Source organism: Choloepus didactylus, chromosome 15 (assembly GCF_015220235.1).
Source record: "Choloepus didactylus isolate mChoDid1 chromosome 15, mChoDid1.pri, whole genome shotgun sequence".
Classification (NCBI taxonomy): Eukaryota; Metazoa; Chordata; class Mammalia; order Pilosa; family Megalonychidae; genus Choloepus; species Choloepus didactylus.
In genome coordinates, this window is record NC_051321.1 from 76,486,861 (window position 1) to 76,508,117 (window position 21,257).

At 51.2% G+C, this 21,257-nt stretch overlaps 1 protein-coding gene across 1 annotated transcript; it reads right to left on the reverse strand.

Moving 5' to 3' along the window:
* Positions 1 to 1,908: 1,908 nt before the first annotated feature.
* MAT1A (methionine adenosyltransferase 1A) lies at positions 1,909 to 20,540 on the reverse strand. The gene is made up of 9 exons (XM_037805092.1): positions 20,229 to 20,540; positions 17,024 to 17,101; positions 15,471 to 15,593; positions 12,019 to 12,131; positions 11,506 to 11,649; positions 7,291 to 7,509; positions 5,870 to 6,052; positions 5,353 to 5,486; positions 1,909 to 4,028 (listed from the first exon to the last, which is right to left on the reverse strand). Exons 1-9 carry the CDS (start codon positions 20,320 to 20,322, stop codon positions 3,926 to 3,928), a joined length of 1,191 nt encoding a protein of 396 aa, XP_037661020.1. The 5' UTR covers positions 20,323 to 20,540; the 3' UTR covers positions 1,909 to 3,925.
* Positions 20,541 to 21,257: the final 717 nt, after the last annotated feature.

Below are 21,257 nucleotides of genomic sequence, written 5' to 3' on the forward strand. Positions count from 1 at the left end.
ACAGAACCTCTTTGCTAAGAGGAGCTCAGAGGGCAGGAATCCCCTTAGAATGCATTCTTGGATGCAACCAGAGCTAAGTCCAGCACCTCCTCAGTGCCAGGCCCTGCACAGTGACCAAGTATAAACTAGCAGACAAGGCCAGACATCAGAAGCTCCAAGTCTTGTGGGGCGGACAGCTATAAACTAGCAAGTACTGACATACAAAACAATGCAACTTTGATAGCTGTACCAAACAGAGAAAGAGGGGTTGGGCATTATTTGTAGAGGGTGTGTTAACAGTGTCTTTCTGAAGGGTGACTTGTAAACTGAGACTGAGAGGATTCAGAGGAACCACCTGGGAAGAAGGTGGGGTAGAGGGGGGATGGGTCCCAGGTTGGTGAAAAGGGAAACAGATGACGCCCCGTGTTAAGCACTGGATAAGAAGCTGAAAATGTAATGAAGTAGAGAACAGAGCTTACAGGGAAAGTGCTTTTCAGAAGCACAGAAATTTCACCTGAAACCTCAGGGATGAGATGGGGCAGCCATTCAAGGCAGGCAAGAATGGCACGTGCAAAGGTCCTGAGGCAGGGATGAGCTTGGTCTATTTGGGGAAACAAAAGAAGCCAGAGAGACTGGATTGTGGTGAAGGAGGAGAAGAAGAGCCCAGAATGAGGGCAGAGAGGTGGGCAGAGGCCAGGCATGTGGGGTAGGGACAGCCTGGCCACGCTCCTTGGATTTCATTTTGCATTTTTGCCCTTTTTCAGGCCACAATGGCCTCCACATTGCTGAATTCAGTGGCCAATCTCAGGACTCACCTCATCTAACTCATCAGTATCATTTCACAGAGTTGATCTCTTCCTAATCCTCGAAACAGTTCTTCCCTTGGCTTCCCAGGACACCTGCTCCCCTGGGTTTCCTGGCCATTGCCTCTGGCTCTCCATTGCTACTTCCTCACTGCCCTGACACTTTAACACTTACGGTCTCACGTCTGGGAGGTTGATTCTCCTTGCGCTCACTCACCGTTTTGCCTTTTGTGCCCGTGGAGCCCATGGTTTTGCCCCGTCCCCCATTCCAACGTGTTTCGTGAGTCTCTCGTTGCCTGTGCAATGCACATCGCTGCACAGTCCACGCGGGTGGCCTCCCAGGCCTTCCTGCACCTCTGCCCTGCCTGGCCCCCTCTCCAAGGCCCCCGCATCTTCGGTGCATCACCCAGTGCGGGGGAGGAGCCACGCAGGCGTCCCGGCCCCGCCCCCCTGCAGGGCTCTCAGGAAGCAGCGCATCTTGCACCACCAGGCCCAGGCTGCCCGAGCCTGCGGGGCTACCTCTCCAGGGGCTAATGAAGGGGCTTTTGCTGGTAAAGAAAAATCGCCTGTTTATTCTCCTCACAGTTGAAGACCCATGAAAGGGAAGGGTGCACCCATTTAAAGGTTGGCTCATCTCTGCCATCCAAACCCCTTTGGCAGGGAGATTTCCCTCAGCAACTTCCACCACTGGACACCTGCTGCCCCGGTGCCGCGGTGAGCAGCCTTTCCTCGGATAATATGCGGCAAGAAGGGGCAGAGCAACGAGACACACAAGGACCAGGGGCAGCCAGGCACAGTCACTCGCCAGCCACATGGCCCTGATCACATTCCTGACCCTCAGAGCCTGGGTTTCCCACATGTAGGGGAAGGTTTACTACAAATACCTACGGCCATGGTGAGTGGTGAGGTAATGCAAGGGCAGCACCATAGTCGGTGGGTGAGAAAAACTTAATCCACCATGGCTGTGCCCCTCCTAGGCAGAACTGCAGGTCCCCAGGTTGGGGGAACCCAGAGGGAGGACCCCCAATTCTGCCCGGGGATGGAGAATGAGGTAATGTTGCTACAGGAGAAAGGGACCAGGGTAGTGTCATCTCTGGGGTTTTGCAGACAAAAACTAACCATGAGGCAGTTTTTCCTTGGGGTTTTATTCACTGTCCGTGCAGGTACTACTAACAAATACAGGCTCTAGTTTCATACAAACATTTGTTTACAAAAATGTTGACCAAAAAGATCTTCTCTAGGGGGTGGGAAAAGTATAAAATCTGGAATTTTCACTTTGATGTGGCCTCAGTTAGAGGATCAGCCACCTGCCAACCCTGCCCAGGACTTACCCGCTACTGGAAGGGACTCAAGACTTCTCCTGGTGGAGAGACCAATAGAGCATCATGTCCTACGTGAGCTCCAGGGCTTTCTAGTAATCTGGGCTTCTTTTCCTGCCCTGAAGAACTTTCCTCCAGGCCAAGGGCCCAGGTGCCGGCTGCCTGCTCCCCAGATGAGCTTTCCTGGGCTGCCTTTCCCAGCTGGAGCCAGCACCATGTACTCCGGAAAGAAGCCAACTCCCCAGGGTTCTCCTGGAGCTCCCGGAGGTCCCAACCCAAGCCTGCGGTCCTGGGAGGTGGGGAGAAGGTAGATGTGCCACCAGGAGGGGCCAGGCTGAAGATAGCTGGGCGTGTTGTGCTGCCATGGACAGGAGGGCAAGTGAGGGAAGCCACAGACCTGGCACACTGGGGGCCACATAGGCCCCCGGCAGCAGACCTGCTCACCCCCCAACACCCCCAAAAAAGTGCCTGGGAACACAGACTCTTCCCATGATCTAAGCCGACTTGCCCACCACTAGATGGCAAGCCCTGCCATCTTGGTCTCTAACATTAGCTATTGGAACCTTAGGACTGGCGTCTCTGGAAGCAGCAGCTGAGACTACCCACTTACGCTAATAGTGCTCAGCCTTCAGGGCTTGCAAAGGAGTCACAGAAGGAGAAAGACTTGAAGGACACCGGTGCAGTGTCCCTGTCGAAGGGGCTGACACCTGTGCTACAAGCACAGGTGAGTTTGGGGCTAGTACTTCATCTGGCCCCGCACCCTGCCATCCTCTGAGGTCTGGAAACCCAACCCGTACATGGCCCTGCAAGGGTGGGAGGAGGGAAACTGGGACTCCAGGTCAGCCCATGGGCCCAGAGAGGCTGCTCACCCTGAATCTTCTTCTGAAAGGTAGCAAATGAAACAATCCGTTGGTTCCTCTTGGACTTTGCAGACCACTGCCCAGGGCTCATCAAGAGCCCATGGGTTATTCCCTGGGTGTCAGCAACCCCAGGCCCTTCGTACAGAGCCCACAGCCTCATTTCAACCCGCTTTTTCACATTTCAGGCTTGTCTGGGGCACGAGACTGGTGGGTATGAACTCCTGAGCCAAGGCTCCTGGACTGGAGCTCTGATGCGCTGGCTAGGGTTACCCTGTGAAAGTGACTTACATGGGCTGTGCCTCAGTTTCTCCTTTTGTGCATGGGGATAATAAAAAGTGTAACCTCATTATGTTGCAGTGAAGAAGAAATGAGGTCAGTAATTAGTTAGCTCAGTGGCTCGCACACTGTAATGCTTAGGGGATTCAGTTCCTGCTGTCCCTGCCAGAGGGGGAGGGGCTTTGTGAAGCCCACTGGCTGGGGACATGGTGGAGAGCCCAGCAAGCCCAGACACAAGGACACTGAGATCTGCAGGGCATGGTGGCCTCCACTCAAGCTGGGGTGGTGGTGGTGGGGGGTGGATGTGGGGCGGGATGTGGGGTGGGGAGAGGTGAGGGGAGGGGGAGGGAGATGATAAGGGTCCAGGCCACGGGGGCAGAGGAGCATGGTTGACAGGGGTGGTTTTTCTGGTAAATTAACATCACCCTGGTCTGAGAGAGAGGCAGGGGAACATTATGACTATCCCCGCAAAGAGACCGGACCCCTGCCACCAGGAAGCCACCTACTTCCTACCATTTACAGTGCTGGCAAGATAGGGTTAAATTAGAGGGCCTGGCTTTGCCTCAGAGGAGGAGGGGGGTGTCTGGGAGGTTTGAGTGTTGGGATCATGGAGTAGGGGAACACAGTCACCCAGAGGCCTCCAAGGGGGGCCAGGTCCTCCGCAGGCCAGGCCCAGCTCCCACCAGCTCTAGAACACAAGCTTCTTGGGGACTTCCCATGGGAACTCGCTTCTTCCGAAATGGCCGTAGCAGGCCGTCTTCTGGTAGATGGGCTTCTTCAAATCCAAATCCCTGCATGGACAGCACAAGAAAAGGTCATTTTAAAGTGGGAAAGGAGCAGAGTTTCCTTCTCTGAATTCTGAGCCCAGGAGAGTTTGTCAAACCATGACAGTCCCTCGTGTGGAGCGTCACCACCCCCAGAACAGTTCCTCATACAAATATCCTACATACACACACCACGGTCCTAGGAGGTGACCACCCCTAACCCGTGTCATGGCTGAGCAAACAGGGGCTCAGAGGTATAAGGTCAGGCCCAGATCCCGCAGATGCTCCCAGAACAAGGATTTGAACTCGGGCCTCACTGTGCCTTTCTCCTCTTGGCTCCACCAACCCAGGCCCAGACCAACACCAGCCCCACCAGCTCCAGAAAGCAGGGGTGGCATTAGAAGCGGGAGCATGTGGGAACAGATGTGCTGATCCGATTCTCAATCATTTGGCTTTGTAATTATTTTCCTGAGATCCCCCAGCTTCCTGTCTGCTGAAAGATGGCCCCGCTGGGAGACGGGAAGTTTTGGGACTGGATGGTGGCGACGGTAGCACAACATTGTGAACACGATTAATGCCACCGAGTTGTATGCTAGGGCGTGGTTGAGACGGGAAGTGCTGTGTTGAATATATGCTGCCACAATTTTTTAAAAAGGGAGAGACTAAGGAGAGACAACGACAGTGGAATGCAAGACATGATCCTGGACTAGATCTAAAAATGGAGGAGAAAAGGCCCAAAAGGACTATTGGGACAACTGGGAAAATTAAAATATGGACGCTGGGCTTTTTATCAATGTTAAGTTTCTAGAACATGACAGCTGTTCTTAAGGTGGTTACATAAGTGAGTGTCCTTGTTCTCAGGAAAACTACACATGGAAGTGTTAAGGGTTAGAGGAGCATGATGTATGCAACCTGCTCCCCAAGGTTTAGAAAACAGACAGACAGACACAGACAGATAGATAGAATGATATAACAAATGTGGCAAAATGCTAATAGTTGGTAAATTTGGGTATCTGGGTAGGGAGGTACATTGCAGTTCCATTTATTATTTTTGCATTATTTTTGCAACTTTTCTATAAGTTTGATGTTATTTCAAAATAGGACTTTTTATTTAATGCTCCCCCTGGAGTTATCATCCACTGGGCCCACAGGGCTCTCGCATGGCCTCCTTTGACCTGAAAATCAGACATCCAGCATTTGGGGGTGTATACTGTGCTGGGCCGAGCATCTGGAGAGCCTCCTGTTTCTGAGAGGCTGAAAACCCCTTCTTTCTGCTTCCCTTTCCATCCCGCTGAACATCTGGGAAAGGGAGGGGAAGGCCTGATTGACGGCAGTGTGGTGGCGCTTCTACCTGACAATGACACCAGGCCGGAGGTCGAAGTTCTTATTCACCACTTCAAGCAGCTCTCGCTCTGTCTTACGAGAGGTTCCGTAGGTGAAGATGGAGATGGACAGCGGCTCAGCCACCCCGATGGCGTAGGAAACCTTCCAGAAGAGACCGGGGTCAGGGGCCGCAGCCTCTGTGCAGGAGTCTGCCCCCTCGCAGAACCACCGCGATGTCCTCAGCAAGGGGTGGCTGGAACCTCACAGCCGTTGCCAACAGGCTCCCCCCACCTTGTCTGCCTAGAAAACTGTGGTCTTCACGTTGGCAGTTTCTGTACATGCCGCTTCTGTCCCTGAGGAATTCTGCTTTCCCTCACCCAGGTTCTTGGGTACCTGCCACAGGGCCCAGCACACACAAAGTCACAACCTTGGGCCAAAGTACCTGGCTTTCCACCAAGCCCACCTCTCCTTCTTCAGGGCAGAGCAGGTCCTGGGCCCCTGGCTGGGACGGGAACACACGGTGAGAGTGCAGGAAGCCCACCTACCTGGACAAGCACTCTCCGGCACAGCCCGGCTTTCACCAGCGACTTGGCCACCCAGCGGGCAGCATAGGCTGCCGAGCGGTCCACCTTGGTGTAGTCCTTCCCGGAGAAGGCCCCTCCACCATGAGCTCCCCAGCCGCCATAGGTGTCCACGATAATCTTACGGCCAGTGACGCCCGCGTCCCCCTGTGGGGCCAAGGAAGAGCCTCAGCTCCAGAGGCAGGGTGTATGGCTGGGACAGAGGGAGGAGACGAGAACCAGAGCCCCCCTTCCCTGCCCCCGGTGGCTGAGGCACTGCCATGGCCACTGGACGGAAACCCCAGGAGTTGCCTGTGGGCATTTTTCAAAGAGCCTTTGGCTAGAAGTCAGGCAGAAACCCTGGGCTCTGATCCCACTGCAGGCACTGGACAGCTAAGGAAGTCAGGGAATGCCAGGGCTCATCAGAAAGTTCCAGAGGTCCTCTGGGGCCACAGCCAGCTCCTAATGCCTTTGTATCTATGGCTCAGTTATACTGGAGAAATCCGACTGCAGGAGGGAGCTGTGCTGACATAAGTGCCACCCGGGGCTGTGGCACCACCTGGTGCCATGAAACAAATGTCTTGTTGCCCGTTTCCTCAAGCATCTGCTCTGGGCAACACCAGTCAACAGAGGCATCTTTAAAAGGGCAAAGGTGTTCTGTGTTAGATGATTGGGGAAAAGCCTGCACACTATAGCCCTCTCTTGGATAGCCACAGCTCTCACTAGTATATCTAGGCTTTGAGAAGTCCCGCAAGAAACAAAATAATCAGCTTTTTGTTTCTTTCACCTGTGTTTCTGCAATACACCTGCTCTGGGGGCTTGGCTTTGTAGGACTGCTCTGGGGGCTGCTTTTTGGCCACACATCCACCGCTGAGGCCACCCCGGCAGCAGCCAGCAGCCTCTCCGAGGTCCTCTGCCCCATTTCCACTTCCTCACTCTGGCAGATGCAGGAGCTAGGGGGGCAGCCGGTGTCCCCACCCTAGAACCCCCTGACCCATCTGGTGCCCACAGGACCCCAAAGTTGGAGGCAGCCTTTGGCGAAAGCCTGGCAAGGACCACCTGGGAATGGTCAGTCCGAGTGAGCACCGCAGTGGTGGGTCAGGACCAGGGCAGGGAGGGCAGCCAGCCAGCTGTGGGCAGCTGTGAGGCCGGTTCAGATGTCTGGAGCACCAAGTAGGGGAGTCCCAGGGACATGTTCCCATTCCTTGCATAGTGACTGATACACAGTAGGCCCCCAAGGAAAGTGAGCTGACTGCATGGCCAGGGACGAAATTCACTGACTTCACAGCGAGTCCATGGTCAGCCCTGCCTGAGCCACCCAAAGCCATCTCCCACGGTCTTAGTGCTGGGGGAGGTAAGGGACAGCACGAACGAGGACAGAGCCTTATTCAGAGACCAGGGTGCACCTGGGGGCCTCCGATGACAAAGCGCCCGCTGGGCTGCAGGTGGTAGATGGTGTCTTCATCCAGGTACTGGGCTGGCACCACTGCCCAGATCACCTGCTCCTTCAGGGCCATGCGCATGTCCTCCAGGGTTATGTCTTCGTTGTGCTGCACGGAGATGACAATAGTGTGGACGCGCATGGGGATGACTGCGCCATTGTCCTGCATGTACTGGACGGTCACCTGCGGTGCAGAGGGCGAGCAGGAGTGTGGTGAGGCCCCTCCCTGAGCTGCGGTGCACCGATCCCCAGGAGGCTGCCTGGGCTCCAAGGGCTCTCACGGCTCCCACCGGATGGTGGACCTAAGGCATGAGCTATTGCCACACAATTAGAACCACTTAGAGACTCAGGCCTCGCAGTGATTCCTCTCAACCTGTGACCCAGCAGGCGCCTCCCCTTCCATCTCAGAGGCTTTTGGCTGCCACTGAACGTCTCCCCAGCCAAAGCCTTGTCTTGACCCTCCGTGATGCACCCTTGGCTGTCCCAGCACCCGCAGTGGAGGAGTTCTGGATGCACACGGGGCCAGCGGACTTGCCTACTGTAGGGACAGGATGGGCGGACCCAGTCCTGGGTGGCTGAAGTAGAAGGAACGGCAAGGTCCGGTTTGCCAGCCTCCAGGCATTTTGTCAAAAAAAAAAAAAGGAAGAGCAGAGAACACCTTGGGGGAAGGAAGCTGCCTGAAAATCCCCTGCAGGACAGGCTGCATGGGACCTTACCACTATGGGCCAGTTCTGCACCCACTGTATGCATCATCAATCGATATAAGACATCACAGTGATGGACATATTATTATCCCATTTTATAAATGAAGAAACTGAGGCTATGGGAAGTGAAACAACTCACCTGAAGTCACAGTTTGTGAAATGTCAAAGAGCCCAGCTCTGCCCTGCCTCACCCAAAAGCTTGTGTTATTTACCCTGCAACCCAGATAAAATGCTTCTCCATGGACTCTGTCCTGTCCTAACATTATCAGTGAGCATGAAAACAATGTCACAGAGTGATCTGTTTTGGTAACAAAGGACAGCAGCCTGGGGACCTGAGGATTCCAAAGTGAGAGGGAAGGAGGTGGTGAGGAGGCAGAGGAGTCTGGGGTAAAAAGCTAAACTTGGTTGAGCATGCATTGTATGCTAGAAGCCACACTGAAAGCTAGAAGTCACCAGATAAACAGCTGGTCCTACGAGAAGCTGGTCCTATCTCCATCTTTCAGGCAAGAAGGTACATACCTTGGTCAAGATCACACAGCCAGGGGAGCTGGGATTCTGAGCAGGAGCTGCATGGCTTGGTAGCTAGGGGCTCTGGCCAGCACTAGGCTGCCACACCAGACCCAAGGGACATGCTGGACCCCAGGCCCCCTGCTGCCCGAGGTGACGTGGACCCACAGAATAGTACCTAGAGGCAATGAGGGGCCTGTGGTGCAAGCAGGACTGCTCCCTACCCCAGGGCCTCTGCGGGACCCCAGGGCAGCAAACTGTGCCCTGGGGCTGTGCCTGTGAGGGCCCAAGGTCCCTCAGCTATCCATCAGCTAGACATGGATCTGAATGGAACTCCTGCTCCTACCCTACATCCAGCCTGGCCCAAGAGCAAGGGGATGGGGTCCAGAAGATGGGACAGAAAAGAGCCCTGCCCACGTGATACCCACCCTGACCCCTACTGGGAGCAGCAGAATGTACAGAGCTGGCCAGGGACTGAGAGCAGCGCTCGAATGCCAGAGGGCTCCGGGAGGAGGTGCTGGGCTGGGTGGTGAGGGCCTCCAGGAGGGCTGCCCCACGGCGGGCTCTAGGAGCAGATCCCCTGCCTCGTGGGTCAGGATGGGGCTCACACCCTGAGTTGCTGCCAAGACCCATCTCCATTCCCACCCCCCAGCAAAACCCTAGGCAGTGTCCCAGTAGAACTGGAGAAGTGGGTGGCAGAGCAAACGGTTCCAGGCACTGCTCTTATCTCCTCGTGTCAGCAAGATGTGGGGGGAAACACCGTGGAAAATACAGGCCTGACTAGGTATAAAAATAGCCATCCCTACTGCCAGCGGTCATCAGTATCAGCAACAAGAGTTTGTTCAGGTGGAAGGACTCACCTCATTCACAGTCAACACTGGTCAGATGATGGAAATCCTTTACAAACAGGGTACAAGGAAAGAAGGCCCAGGAAGCATTCCTGGCACAGTGCAGCACATGCTTAGGAAGCACGGGGAGCGAGCCCGGCTGCCAGAGGGCCTGCTGCAGGTCCTTAGAGACCTCCACCAGCAGACCCGTCCCCTCTGCCAGCCCCTGGCACAGGGCCTGCCCATTTCGGGACACCTGGGTATCCAAAGGAGCCTGAAAGACCCTTAAAGACCCTCCCTCACTGCCTCCTGGACTTGGAAACCTTTAATTTCTTATCTAAGCAAAATGAAGCAGGTCGTTCCCATTTCAGCAGCTCCGACCAGTGAATCTTCCATTCCTCACTCACACAAAGAAAAGGAAAACTCAGTCAGCTCCACTTACTTCCTTTCATCCCTGTTCTAGGATTTCCTTTTCCATGAATCTCCACCCCATGTCTACATCATGGCTCAGTTCCAGTACAGGAGGTGGGGGCAGGGGTGCAGACATTCACATGCCCCTTTCATTTGGTACCACCGCAGTCTGTGCACTTGAGCTCTACCACTCCCCAACCCCAGAGATCACCTCAAGAATGCCGATTCAGCTTCCCACCTTGGGGGCCATGTGGGAAACACAGGAAGTCCCAACAGCGGTCCCCTTTGTGCCAGACTGCACGTTCCTGCCCCGGTGCAGCTCTCATGCAGCCTCTGCCCTGTGTGTGGCCTTACCCTTGGGGCTAGAGGGCTCCGTCTCTGTGCAGCAGGATTAATGGGACAGAGCCACACACACATATGCTAGAAATCAACATATGCCAAATGCTGAGTGCAGGGACAAGAGCAGGCCCCGTCTGGCAGTGCCCAGGAAGATGTCCATGAGGCAGTGGCAATTGTGCTGGCCACTGATGGGTAGGAAGGAAACGGAGAAAGATGCCAGGGAGGATTGACAGTGGGATTACAGATGCAAAGCCTTAAGAAACAAGATTAACACGAGTGGAATAAAAGAAGACAAGCAAAGGTTTGCAGGAGAGAAAGCAGAGGAAGGTGAAGTTGGAAGACCATAGAGGGTTCTGCATGCCACAAGAGCAAGTGGAGATTTTTTCTCCATAGAAGGAGGAAGCTGTAGAAGATGCTGAGCAGGTATTAGGAAATTAGACGAGTCTGACTGGGAAAGGCTGGGCTTGGGCAGGGCAAGGATTTGGAGGAGAGGCAGCTTGAGCATGACTGGGGAAAGGGCAGCAATGCGTCCATCCCTTAAGCTGGGCAGGAGGTGACAGTGTGGCTGCACAGCAGGCTCTCAGGAACATTGACCGTGTGAATGAAAAACAGGGCTCACGGCTTAGGGAGACCTGCAGGTTGAAGATTTGGGAGCTGCATACGGGGAGGTGGAAACTGGATCCACAAATGTGGTGGAGGGTGTGAGGGGGAGGTGCCGAGCATTTGGGAACTGCCTGGAGGAGTGTGAGAAAGAGACCAGGGAGGGGACCAAGAGAAAAGGGGCCGTCAGGGGGAGGACCTGGGACGAGTAGGGGCAGAGAAGAGACCACGAGGCGGTAATGCTTACATCACCGACGGCCTTCAAATGTGGACCCCGGGACGGATTTCAACACCGCCGGTCACACGGAGGTCGGGGCCACGGGGATGAGGAGGTGGAAACAACAAACACACGGCCTGTTCGTGGGGGACAGAGTCAAGGAGAAAGAGCCACGGCAAGATGTGGACAGGGCAGGCAGCCTCATTCAGGAGGCGCAGACCGTGTGTGTGCAAAGGCAGTGACCAGACGGCCTGGTTAGGAAGTTTGGGGCAAGAATTGAGGAATTGCCAGAGGAATTGCATACACTCAGGAAGCCAAAAAAAAAGAAAAAAAATCCACGACTGTCTTCTCAACTTTTCTGTACTTTTGAAATTTCTCATAATTAAATGTCATGGGGCGGGAGGGTCATCTAGAGCTGAGCTGAAGCTGTCAGATAAACAGTTCTCTTCAAAATCGGCAAATGTTTCAGTGCCCAGATGGCACACTCTGATCTTAGAAATGACAAGAATCCAGAGGACCCCGGGGCACTCACAGCCTCCGTGCAGGGCCTGCGGGAGGCAAGGGAAGCCACTCACCTGGGTCTTGGAGTCGGGCCTCAGCCAGGGGAGATCGCCGGAGCGCCTCAGGTCCGCCATGCGGGCATTGAGCTTGTGCGCCAGGATGATGGTGAGGGGCATGCATTCCTCCGTCTCGTCGGTGGCATAGCCGAACATCAAACCCTGCGGCAGGAGAGACAGCAGCTGGCACCCACTGGAGACTGAGGGTACAAAAGCTGTCTTCAAGCCTAAGCATCTTCAAATTGGCAAACCTGGGGTGGTTTGCACGTGTGGAGGGTGAGACATGGCCCCTGACCTTCAGAACCCTAGAGGGGCACACTAGTGCCCACAGCCTCCCAGGAGCAAGGGGTGCCCACTCGCTTCAGGCCCGACACGAGCCCCCCATCGCCCCGTGGCTCTCATGCTAGGATGAGGATCTACCCCGTGGAGTGACCTCCTCCACTCCCTGTGAACTTCGCCGGCCAGCCCCTCAGCACGGGTGGGAGTCGGGTCCGAGGCAGGCTACGCCCCAGGGCAGCCCCGAGCCAATACCTGGTCCCCGGCACCGATGTCCTCCTCGCTTCTGTCTAGATGGACACCCTGGGCAATGTCGGAGGACTGCTGCTCCAACGCCACCAGCACATTGCAGGTCTTGAAGTCGAAGCCTAGGCAGAAGGGAAAGCGAGCCTGAGCGTGGACATTTCAGACCGGGGTGGCTCTGAGCTTCCTAGGGGAGGGCATTCAGGGCTGGGGTGGGCAGTCTCTACCTCGCTCCAGCCAGTCTAGGCCCAGAGCTGGGGCCCAAGGTGGGGACAGACATGTGTCCTCTCCACACCATCATGCAGAACTCTGGCTAAGCAAAATCCTACATGATGCATTTCAATGTATTAAATTATACCTTGATTAAAATATGTATATACCCTACCCAGAACTGCAGTATAATAACCAGGTAACACTACGGCTGCTCTGGTTGCAGAGCAGGTGGTGACCCTGAGCCCCATCCCATCAGGGTCCCCCCAAGGCCCCTCCCCAGAACTCAAATTGAAAATCACTGCACCGAGGGAAAGCAAGGGCCCTTCTAATGCTGTCGTCCAGAACCCCAGTTGCATGCCGAAACCACATATTAAATGTTCTGAGCAAGTACGGTGTAGATGAATTACTCAAAGAGACTCCCAGAGGAAGAGGCCCCTGGTCCCGAGGTGCCCAGGGATGGAGGCCAGTGGAAAAGTCACAACTCTTGGGGCTGAGGGCCCCCTTTGCAAAGTTCAGGGTCCCAGCCCATCCCCAAGGTTTGAGCACAGAGGTAGAGGGCTTGTCTTCCCCTCCCCACCTTGAGTTCAGTAAATGGGAACGGGTTCAAGGAATCCTTGGCTAACAGCAGCCGAGCCCAAGGAGCCCATGGGGAAGCTGGGCCAGTGCACAGAGAGCCAGTCCTCTGTGCTCCACTGGGCTCAGCTACGGGGACTGGGAGAACAAGGAGCCGAGCACACAGACGCCCCCAGACGACGCCAAGTGCTTGTTGACACGCTCCCTGAACTCTCCCCTAAACCCTGATGGTCACTCTCTAGTCTATTCTCCTATCGGCACTGCCAGATTGGGCTTGCTTAAAACAAAACAAAACAAACAAACAAAAACACAGAGATCCACTCTATTATTTTTAATGACAATGCTTTGAGTGGGAACCTTCTGCCCAAAGAATGAAACCCAAATCCCTCGCAAGATCACAGCCCTTGCCACCTTAAATCCCATCCGCATACCCTTCCTAGAGCCAAAATGAACTCTGGTTTAGCCCTAACCACAATACTTTCCCACCTCCACACCCTAACTGATGCTCCTCCCCGACCCCATCCCACATGCCCAAAGCCCAGTGAGCTTCCCTGCACCCTTCGCCTCCCAGTGGCTGTGTTCCAACCACCGCCCCCATCACATTGCTCCACTGAAGGCCAAAGGACTCACCAGCTCTACGCTAAACATTTCACATTTTACCTAATCTCTAACAAATCTTCCCAGAACTGAGCATCAAGCAGGGGTGCCAATTAGGTTGTACAGAGTTTCTTTGTGGGCTGATAGAAAAGTTTTGGTAGTGGGATGATGCTGATGGAGGCACAGCATTGCAAATATAATTAACAGCCCTGAATAACTATTTGAATGTGCATCAAAGGGGGAAATTTAGGTTGTGTATATATATTGAGAATAAAAATTTTTTAAAAGTCAACAACATAGAACTGTACAACACAAATACGGAACCCTCGTATAAACCATGGACTATAGTTAATAGTACAATTGTAATAATACTCTTTCATCAGTTGTAATAAATGGACTACACTAATGCAGGGTGTTAATATTGGGAGGGGAAGGTATATGGGAACTCGTATTTTCTGCATGATTTTTCTGTTAACTTACAACTTCTTTAATAAAAATAAATAAGTAAAAAATAACACAAAACAAAAACAAATGAACAGAAAGAAACCAAGGGTGCCAAGTGACTTGGAAAAATGGAGTTTCGGGGATGGGGGCAGCACCCCCTTGGCGCAGGCACTGACGACCCCGAGGCACACGTGGGAAGCACGGCCCACCATGGAGCTGGGCTCTCTCCCGTCTTCCTTTCGAAGCAACATTATCTCCTGGGAAATTTCCCTGCTACCTGCTGCAGAGCAAGTGCTGCTCTCGAATAAAATCTAAACATACGTAAACTACTTGACTTTTCCTTGTAGAGCAGGGTGCAGGCTCTGCATGGGAACCATCAGGAAACTCCTGCCCTGGGGACAGCGTGTTTCCTCTAAGAATACTCCCTGTGTCCTCACTGGGGGAACTGACGTGCACTCACTGGTTCCTTCCCACTGATTCTTGATACACCCAAAATAAACTTTCATGAGCTCGAGTGAGATGAGCTGTTGGGGAGTCATCCCGGCCCGTCTGTGCCCTCATGTGGGGACTGGGCACGCCTTTATAGAGGGGAAGGCGGTCACCCATCCCCTCCTCCTCTCAGCCACAGAGATGCCACAGTCACGCTAAACCACCAGCAAGGGTCACAGGGCAGAAATGGAACATTCAGGTAGTTCTGGCTCTGTTTGTGAGTCCAGATCGCGCCTAAGTCCAGGAAGGCAGGTCTAGAAGTGAACCTTCACTGTCGCTACTCAAAGTCACCACATCCGTTATGGCGACTCCGGGCCATTCAGAGAGAGTCACACTGAGACCCAAAAGGAGTTTTTCTTTTAAAACTGGAATTATCTGAATTTATAATGCCAAAAGCCATCATGATAACTTTTAAGAATTGGGGGCTAGAGCCCTACCCAGAGATACAGTGTGGATGAGGGGCCCTTGACGTGCCCTCCAGGTGTGAGTGTTCACGGGGCCTGCACATCCACGCCGGCACTTGGGGCCTCTAAAGCCCCTCCAGGCTGACCCTTCCCTTGCAATTTTTTCATATGTCCCGGTAATGCCCTTTTTGTCCTTTTCTCTGCCGTTACTAGATCCAGTCCATTACTATGTATCATATTTAACTGTCATTGACTCTTTAGTTGTTCTTTTGTTTTTTAATTGTCAAAACATAAATACTACATAAATTTTCCCCTCTCAATCATTCCCATGCATACTATTCAGTGGGATGAATCACATTCACAATGTTGTGCTACCCTCACCACCATCCGTTACCAGAACTTTCCCATCACCCCAAACAGAAACCCTGCACCCACTGTGTATTAACACCCCATTCCCCTTCCCACTCCTTCTGGTAGTCTCAGCTCTACTTTCTATCTCTTTGAGGTTACATAGCCCAGCTATTTCATATAAGTGGAATCACACATTATCTGTCCCTTTTGTGTCTAACTTATTTCATTCAACACAATGTCATCACAGTTCATCCTTTTTAAGGGCTGTCATACTTTTGCCAGAGCCTTTGACCCTGGAACCCGACCGATGGGCCTAGGTAGTATTTGCACTTCCCTGAGACCAGTGACCTCAGCTGTGACTCAGCACGTTGGGCTCTCAGGCCCTGCCCCCACCTTTGGCAGAGTCATCATAGCCGATGAGCTTGATGGTGTCCCTCACCACCCGCTGGTAGTCCACCATGGCCCTGGAGGTGATCTCCCCACACAGCAGCACCATGCCCGTCTTACACACCGTCTCTGCAAAGGGGAAGGAGGAGAAGTTAGCGGCATGGGCCAGTCAAGGGGCACCCAACTTCCTGGACCTCTCCCAGCACTGATCAAGAGACTCACAAGAGGCCTTACAAGGGATAGACTACAGAATGAAAACAAGAATGCCAAAAAAAAAAAGAATAAATTCAGCGCCAAGCACTGTCGTCAAATGTTGCCTGGAGAACTATGCTTTGGAAAGAATTGGCCACACGGGTTTTCCGACCAACTACTTATTACTTGCATGATCTTGGGCAACTTTTTTAGCCTCCTTAAGTTTCAGTTTCCTTAACTGTTAGATGAAGATAATAATGAAACTGTTGTATGGATGAAAATGAGATGATTGTATGGTGGCTGTCAAAGAATGCCGTCAATGCAAGTCAGGGCTTCCCCACTCTCTTTATTGCTAAAACTCCACTGCAGGTTTTAAGGAATGGGGTCCTGATCAAAGGATCAAGGCAAGTCAGACTGCTCTCCAGTTATCTCAGATATTGGGGTGAAGTTTACCCTCAGAGGGGCATGTCCCTGTGGTAATCAAGACCAGGGGCTCAGATGCCACCAGAGAGAGAAAGCTCCACCTGGGCAGGGACAGAGGCCACACTGACGGAGGGGGCAGGCCTCCAGTCTCCAGCCTGGGCAGGGCACCCTGCCCGGTGACCTTGGCCAAGGCACCAATGCAGATGGCACCCAAGATCCCGTCAGTACAGTGAGAAGGGCTGGACCTCATCACCTCTGGGGCCCTCCAGGCCCCGGGGTTCCTGACTCTGCTGCTGTGCTGAATGAGGGCTGCTGAGAGTTCATCAGGCAAAGAGCATATGCACAAAATACAAAAAGATCTTTGGCCTGCGTGAGTCCCCATGAAACAATGGATGACGCAGATATGAACAAAGGTTTCAGTGCTTTAACAACGTCTTAGGAAAGCTATCAGTTTAATTAAGAACAATTGGTGAAGATGCTGCCTCGCCCCATGGCTGTTAAATGGTAGACATAAAGGAGGGAGGAGAACAATGAAAACAGGCAGACAGCTGTGCAGCCATCCTAAGCCGGGAAGCGGCTCATAACCACCTGGGCAGCTACCCTGGTTTCCAGGCTCTCTTGTCTGCTCTGGAAGGTTCCACTGAGAGCTCTGGAGTAATCCCCAGTCCCAGGGAGACAAGAGTCGGAGGCCACATCCAATCCAACCCTTTACCATATTCGGCTGCTGAGGTATGCAATGCCAAATTCTTGGCAAAATAATTACCAACTTGGTTTCATGGTCAGAAATGTTTTTCCTCCCTGTTACTACAGCGGAAAGATTACAAAATAAAGAAGCCCATTGCAGACCAGTGGACACAGACTTTGAAACGGAGGCTTATGACCCCATGGCCTTGTGCCCACCGTGAGCGTCTCAGGCCAGCAGGACAGGGGCAGGCGCTTCTTACCACAGGCCACCTTGGCATTGGGGTCTTGCCTGAGATGGGCGTCCAGCACTGCGTCACTGATCTGGTCACAGATCTTATCTGGACAAGAAAGACGAGGCATGAGAATCACTGAAATATTAGGTATAGCACACTGAAAATGTCAAAATGATTACAGATTTTGTCAGTGTACATATCAAATCTATCTACCTAAGAGAAGAGGACACTTTTTAAAACTTTATTTTGAAATTTTTATTTATTCGGACTCCTGCCTAATTTTGGGTGATGTGTACTATGTAAAGTCATAGAATTACCTAAAAAGAGAAATATATTCCAAAATGAGCTCTTTCAAGTGTACAAATTCTCTCTTACTCTCTCTTAAACACACTCATGTACACACAATCTTCTAACTAAAATTTCTCTCATTCCTCAATATATTCTCTTTAATTCTAACATCTGGAAAAGTCCTAGAAACAGAAATCAGAGTAGTCAATAATGTCAGTAGCAATGATTAGGTGCCAAGACATAAAATCAGACTAGACATAAAGATGTACTGCATGGAAGGTTCCATAAGATGCAATGCACAGGGTATAAAACACCACAACCCAAGTCCATGACCTCACCCATAAGAATTCTATCAGAGGAACCCTGCCCATCACAGCTGCCCTGCAGAGCATGTCCATAAGTGACCTTCAGGCCCTCCCCCACTGTCCCTCAGCTTTTTAATGCCTGATGTCTTAAGAGCTGGGTTTGGCCTCCCAGTCTAGGTGGGACTGACAACATGAGCTGGATTTGATCTAATTCTTCTACCATTTGCCTTAAAGACTCTACATGGACTAAAGGCTCACTAAATGGCACTGTGGGAAAATCCACTCTTGTTTCGGGGTTATGTGAATTGTCAATGCTCTCAAATTCAGAAATAAAAGTGAGCTCTATTTACACATAATATATCTCATTTAATGTTCAAAATACCCACAGACTCTGTTCTTAATAGATTAATACATTTTTAAATTAAGAATCTAGATCAGAATTAAGCAGATCTGCTCTCAAAAGTACATTTAATTCTGTAATTAAAGATGTTAATTTGCTATTAAAGGCTAACTCTCTAATCTCACCTTCAGAAACTACTATTAAACATACGTAAAGTTTTTCCTATCGATCTTCCTGCCAGTGGCAGATCCTGATTGTAAATCTAGATTTGTCTGAGTCTACAACCTTTGTGCACTTCTACCAGTGAAGGCCTCCCACTGCTAAAATATCCTAAAATCAATATAGGATGGCCACGTTAGGCCTACCCACCAGGACTCCCAGGAGTTATTCACATACTGATCATGGTTATCTCTGCTTGTGTAAAGGACAGTTCATATGCTCCCAGCCCGCACAGGGAAATGCAACTTCATCATAGAAAAAGTTAGAGTTGAGCCAGGATATCAAGACAGCTCCACAGACTAAATAGTGCCTAAGGAGGCCCTTTCTGAACTGTTTCTTTAGACTTTTAAAGCTTCTATCAATATCATTTAGTAGGCCAAAGAGAGTCAATAGTTGCTTTTCCTAGTAATTGAAAAAGGAATGTTAATTTTATCTTTCTGGTGGAGAGCAATTCAGCCATGGAAAGACAAGCAAAAGGTTGCCAAACTTTGGAGGAAACTGACTGACTTGGGCAATTAATTCATAGTGACAAGTGAAAAGGGAATCAGACAAACTGATAGGCTGTCATTAACCAGACAAAACAATCAATTGATTGGCTGGAGTTTTCATTCTCTGCCCATTGAGCAGACTGGTATTATGTACAATGGGCCCTGCTTGGGAGCACTACGTGCCAAAGGGCCCATGTCCTCCAGGTGGAGTAAATCTTTCTCTTGACTTGTATAAGGCCTTCATAAGCCGTGGAACTCTCCAGAAGATGTCAGACATAGCGAAGTTGCTGGGATTACTTCATCTATAATCTACAAAGTTATGCACAATGGGAAAGGCTAGTTGTTGCTCAGTAGCAGTACTACTGACATTTTGGGATGGATAACTATTTGTTGCAAGTAGTAGATGCCAGTAGCACACTCCCTCCCTCCTCCCATAGTTGTGACAACCAAAAATGTCTCCAGAAATTGGGAAATGTCCCAGGAGCAGGGGGGGAGTGAAAATCATCCCCCTCCCAGTTTGAAAACTGCTGGCCGAAGCATATGAAAGCAGTAGTATATTGAGATGTCCAAATCCGAGTTATCAAGTACGGAAGTTAAATCTCTTCAAGAAAGAACAAAGACAAGGAAGATGAAAAAAGGCAGATTTAGTGGTAAGTTACCTAAAACTACACAAATGCTCAAATGAATTAAGAAGTGTTTGAACATAAATCATTGAATCTATCACCCAGGGTTCTCCTAGAACAGCTGGTTCTCAAAGTGGTTCCCAGACCAACAGCATCAACATCTTCTGGGAACTTGTTAGAGAGACAAATTCTCAAGCCACACCCAAGACCTTCTGAGTCACAGACTCTGGGGGTGGGGTCTAGCACTCTGTTTTAAGGAGCCGTCCAGATAGATGATCCTGGCACTCACTGAAGCTTGAGAACCACTGTCCTAGAACCTGAGGTTCTCAATGCTTGACCTCATTGCCACTGAGGAGCCTCTCTCATTTCCCTACATCACTGTCCACCTCCTTTCAAGGATAAAAATTGCCTGACTTTTCCAGAAGTCATCTAAACTTCTCTTAACTAAGATACCAGAGACTTCCAGGACTTAAAGGTCTATCTCAGCAACAATTAGAATGCACTGTCATTTATTCATAAACTACACATGATTTACCTGCCAAACTTAATGACCCCTGGCCTTGTTTGAGGGAACATTCTCTGTTGACTGAAGCTGCTCATTGATAAAGATTAAGCCTGTACTCAAAAAAAAATTATATATATATATATATATATAAAGTTAAGATCTGATGATACATTTTATGTGTAAAACCCTAGTTCTCTGCGGCAGCCACCATGCAGTGATGCCAGTTGTGGGCAGGGCAGCAGCTGCAGGTCCTCTGCTTCATGAGTCTCAGTTTCCCATTAGCATAATGGGTAACTGTTTTATGAAACTACAACTTACTAGAATGAAAAATGCTTCACACTGTTTCTCCAGATATCCCTCATAATAACTAAGACAAAGTGTTTCTAAAACCTCAGCTGAAGGAGACTCCCTCGGTTAGGCTGGGAATGACGGATTCGCCAGTCGGTCCAGCACAACCTACTCACCAGGATGTCCCTCGCCTACAGATTCTGAGGTGAACATGAAGGCTCCTTCTTCACTTAGAGAATGGTCGCACAGCCCATCCACCGGTCCATTCATCTTTCCACACTTCTCCAGTCAGCTTCTTCAAAGTGAAAATTTTAAGGCTGTGACTTTGCCTGAGTTTCTCTTTAAACCCAATGGGGCTTGTCCTTGGCAGAGCCACAGATCGCTTCTGCCTAACTGCCCACGAGCATGGGAGAGTAAGGTGAGGATGGGTGAGACCAGAGGGAGGGAGCCAAATACAGATGTCACTCCCTCTGGCTGGCCAGAGCTTGCTCCTGAGTGACTCCTATATATGGAAAAGTGAAAGTGCCTGAATAATCATGTGAGAAAATTGGAGGAGTCCATTTCCTGGGAGGGGAGTCTTCTTACCTTGAGGAACTTCAGTCCTTTACTGATCTCCCAAACCTAAGCATCTGGTCAATGTGAGGTGAAGAGGACAGTATACATTCTGCAGAGATGGAGCTCCCTTGGGGTTCTGCTCCAGCTCTGCAGATAATCTCCAGGTTGCTCCAGAGTTAACAGCCTCCCTTGGAGGGCAGGGGTCTGTGCTTCCTCAGGGATCTAAATAGGTAGCAACAAATTCTTTCCCAGAGCTATGGTTTAGGCTGACTGCAGCATAGTGTGGCTTATGCTTTGGGGCACTCCCCCCTCCCTTGCCTGTTGGGCTCTTCCCTTTCTTCTACCTTCTCAGGGCAGGACTATGTACCCATATTCTGAGCCAGCTTTGGTGTTACACAACAGATTCGTTTTAGAGGAAAAACCTTGGAGTCCACATATTCCTGCTATCAGAAATTGCTCCAACTTTCCACTTCTCCAAGAGGCTGGCAGTCATATTAACAAGCAAGACATTAAAACGTATCTGGACAGGTTACGGAGAACAGTGTTTCTGGAAAAGGACTTTGAGATAAAGACTCATTACAGAAGAGACACCAGAGTCCAGTTTCCCAAAGCTTGTAAGAGGCAAGTTAAACACCTACATATTGAGTTCT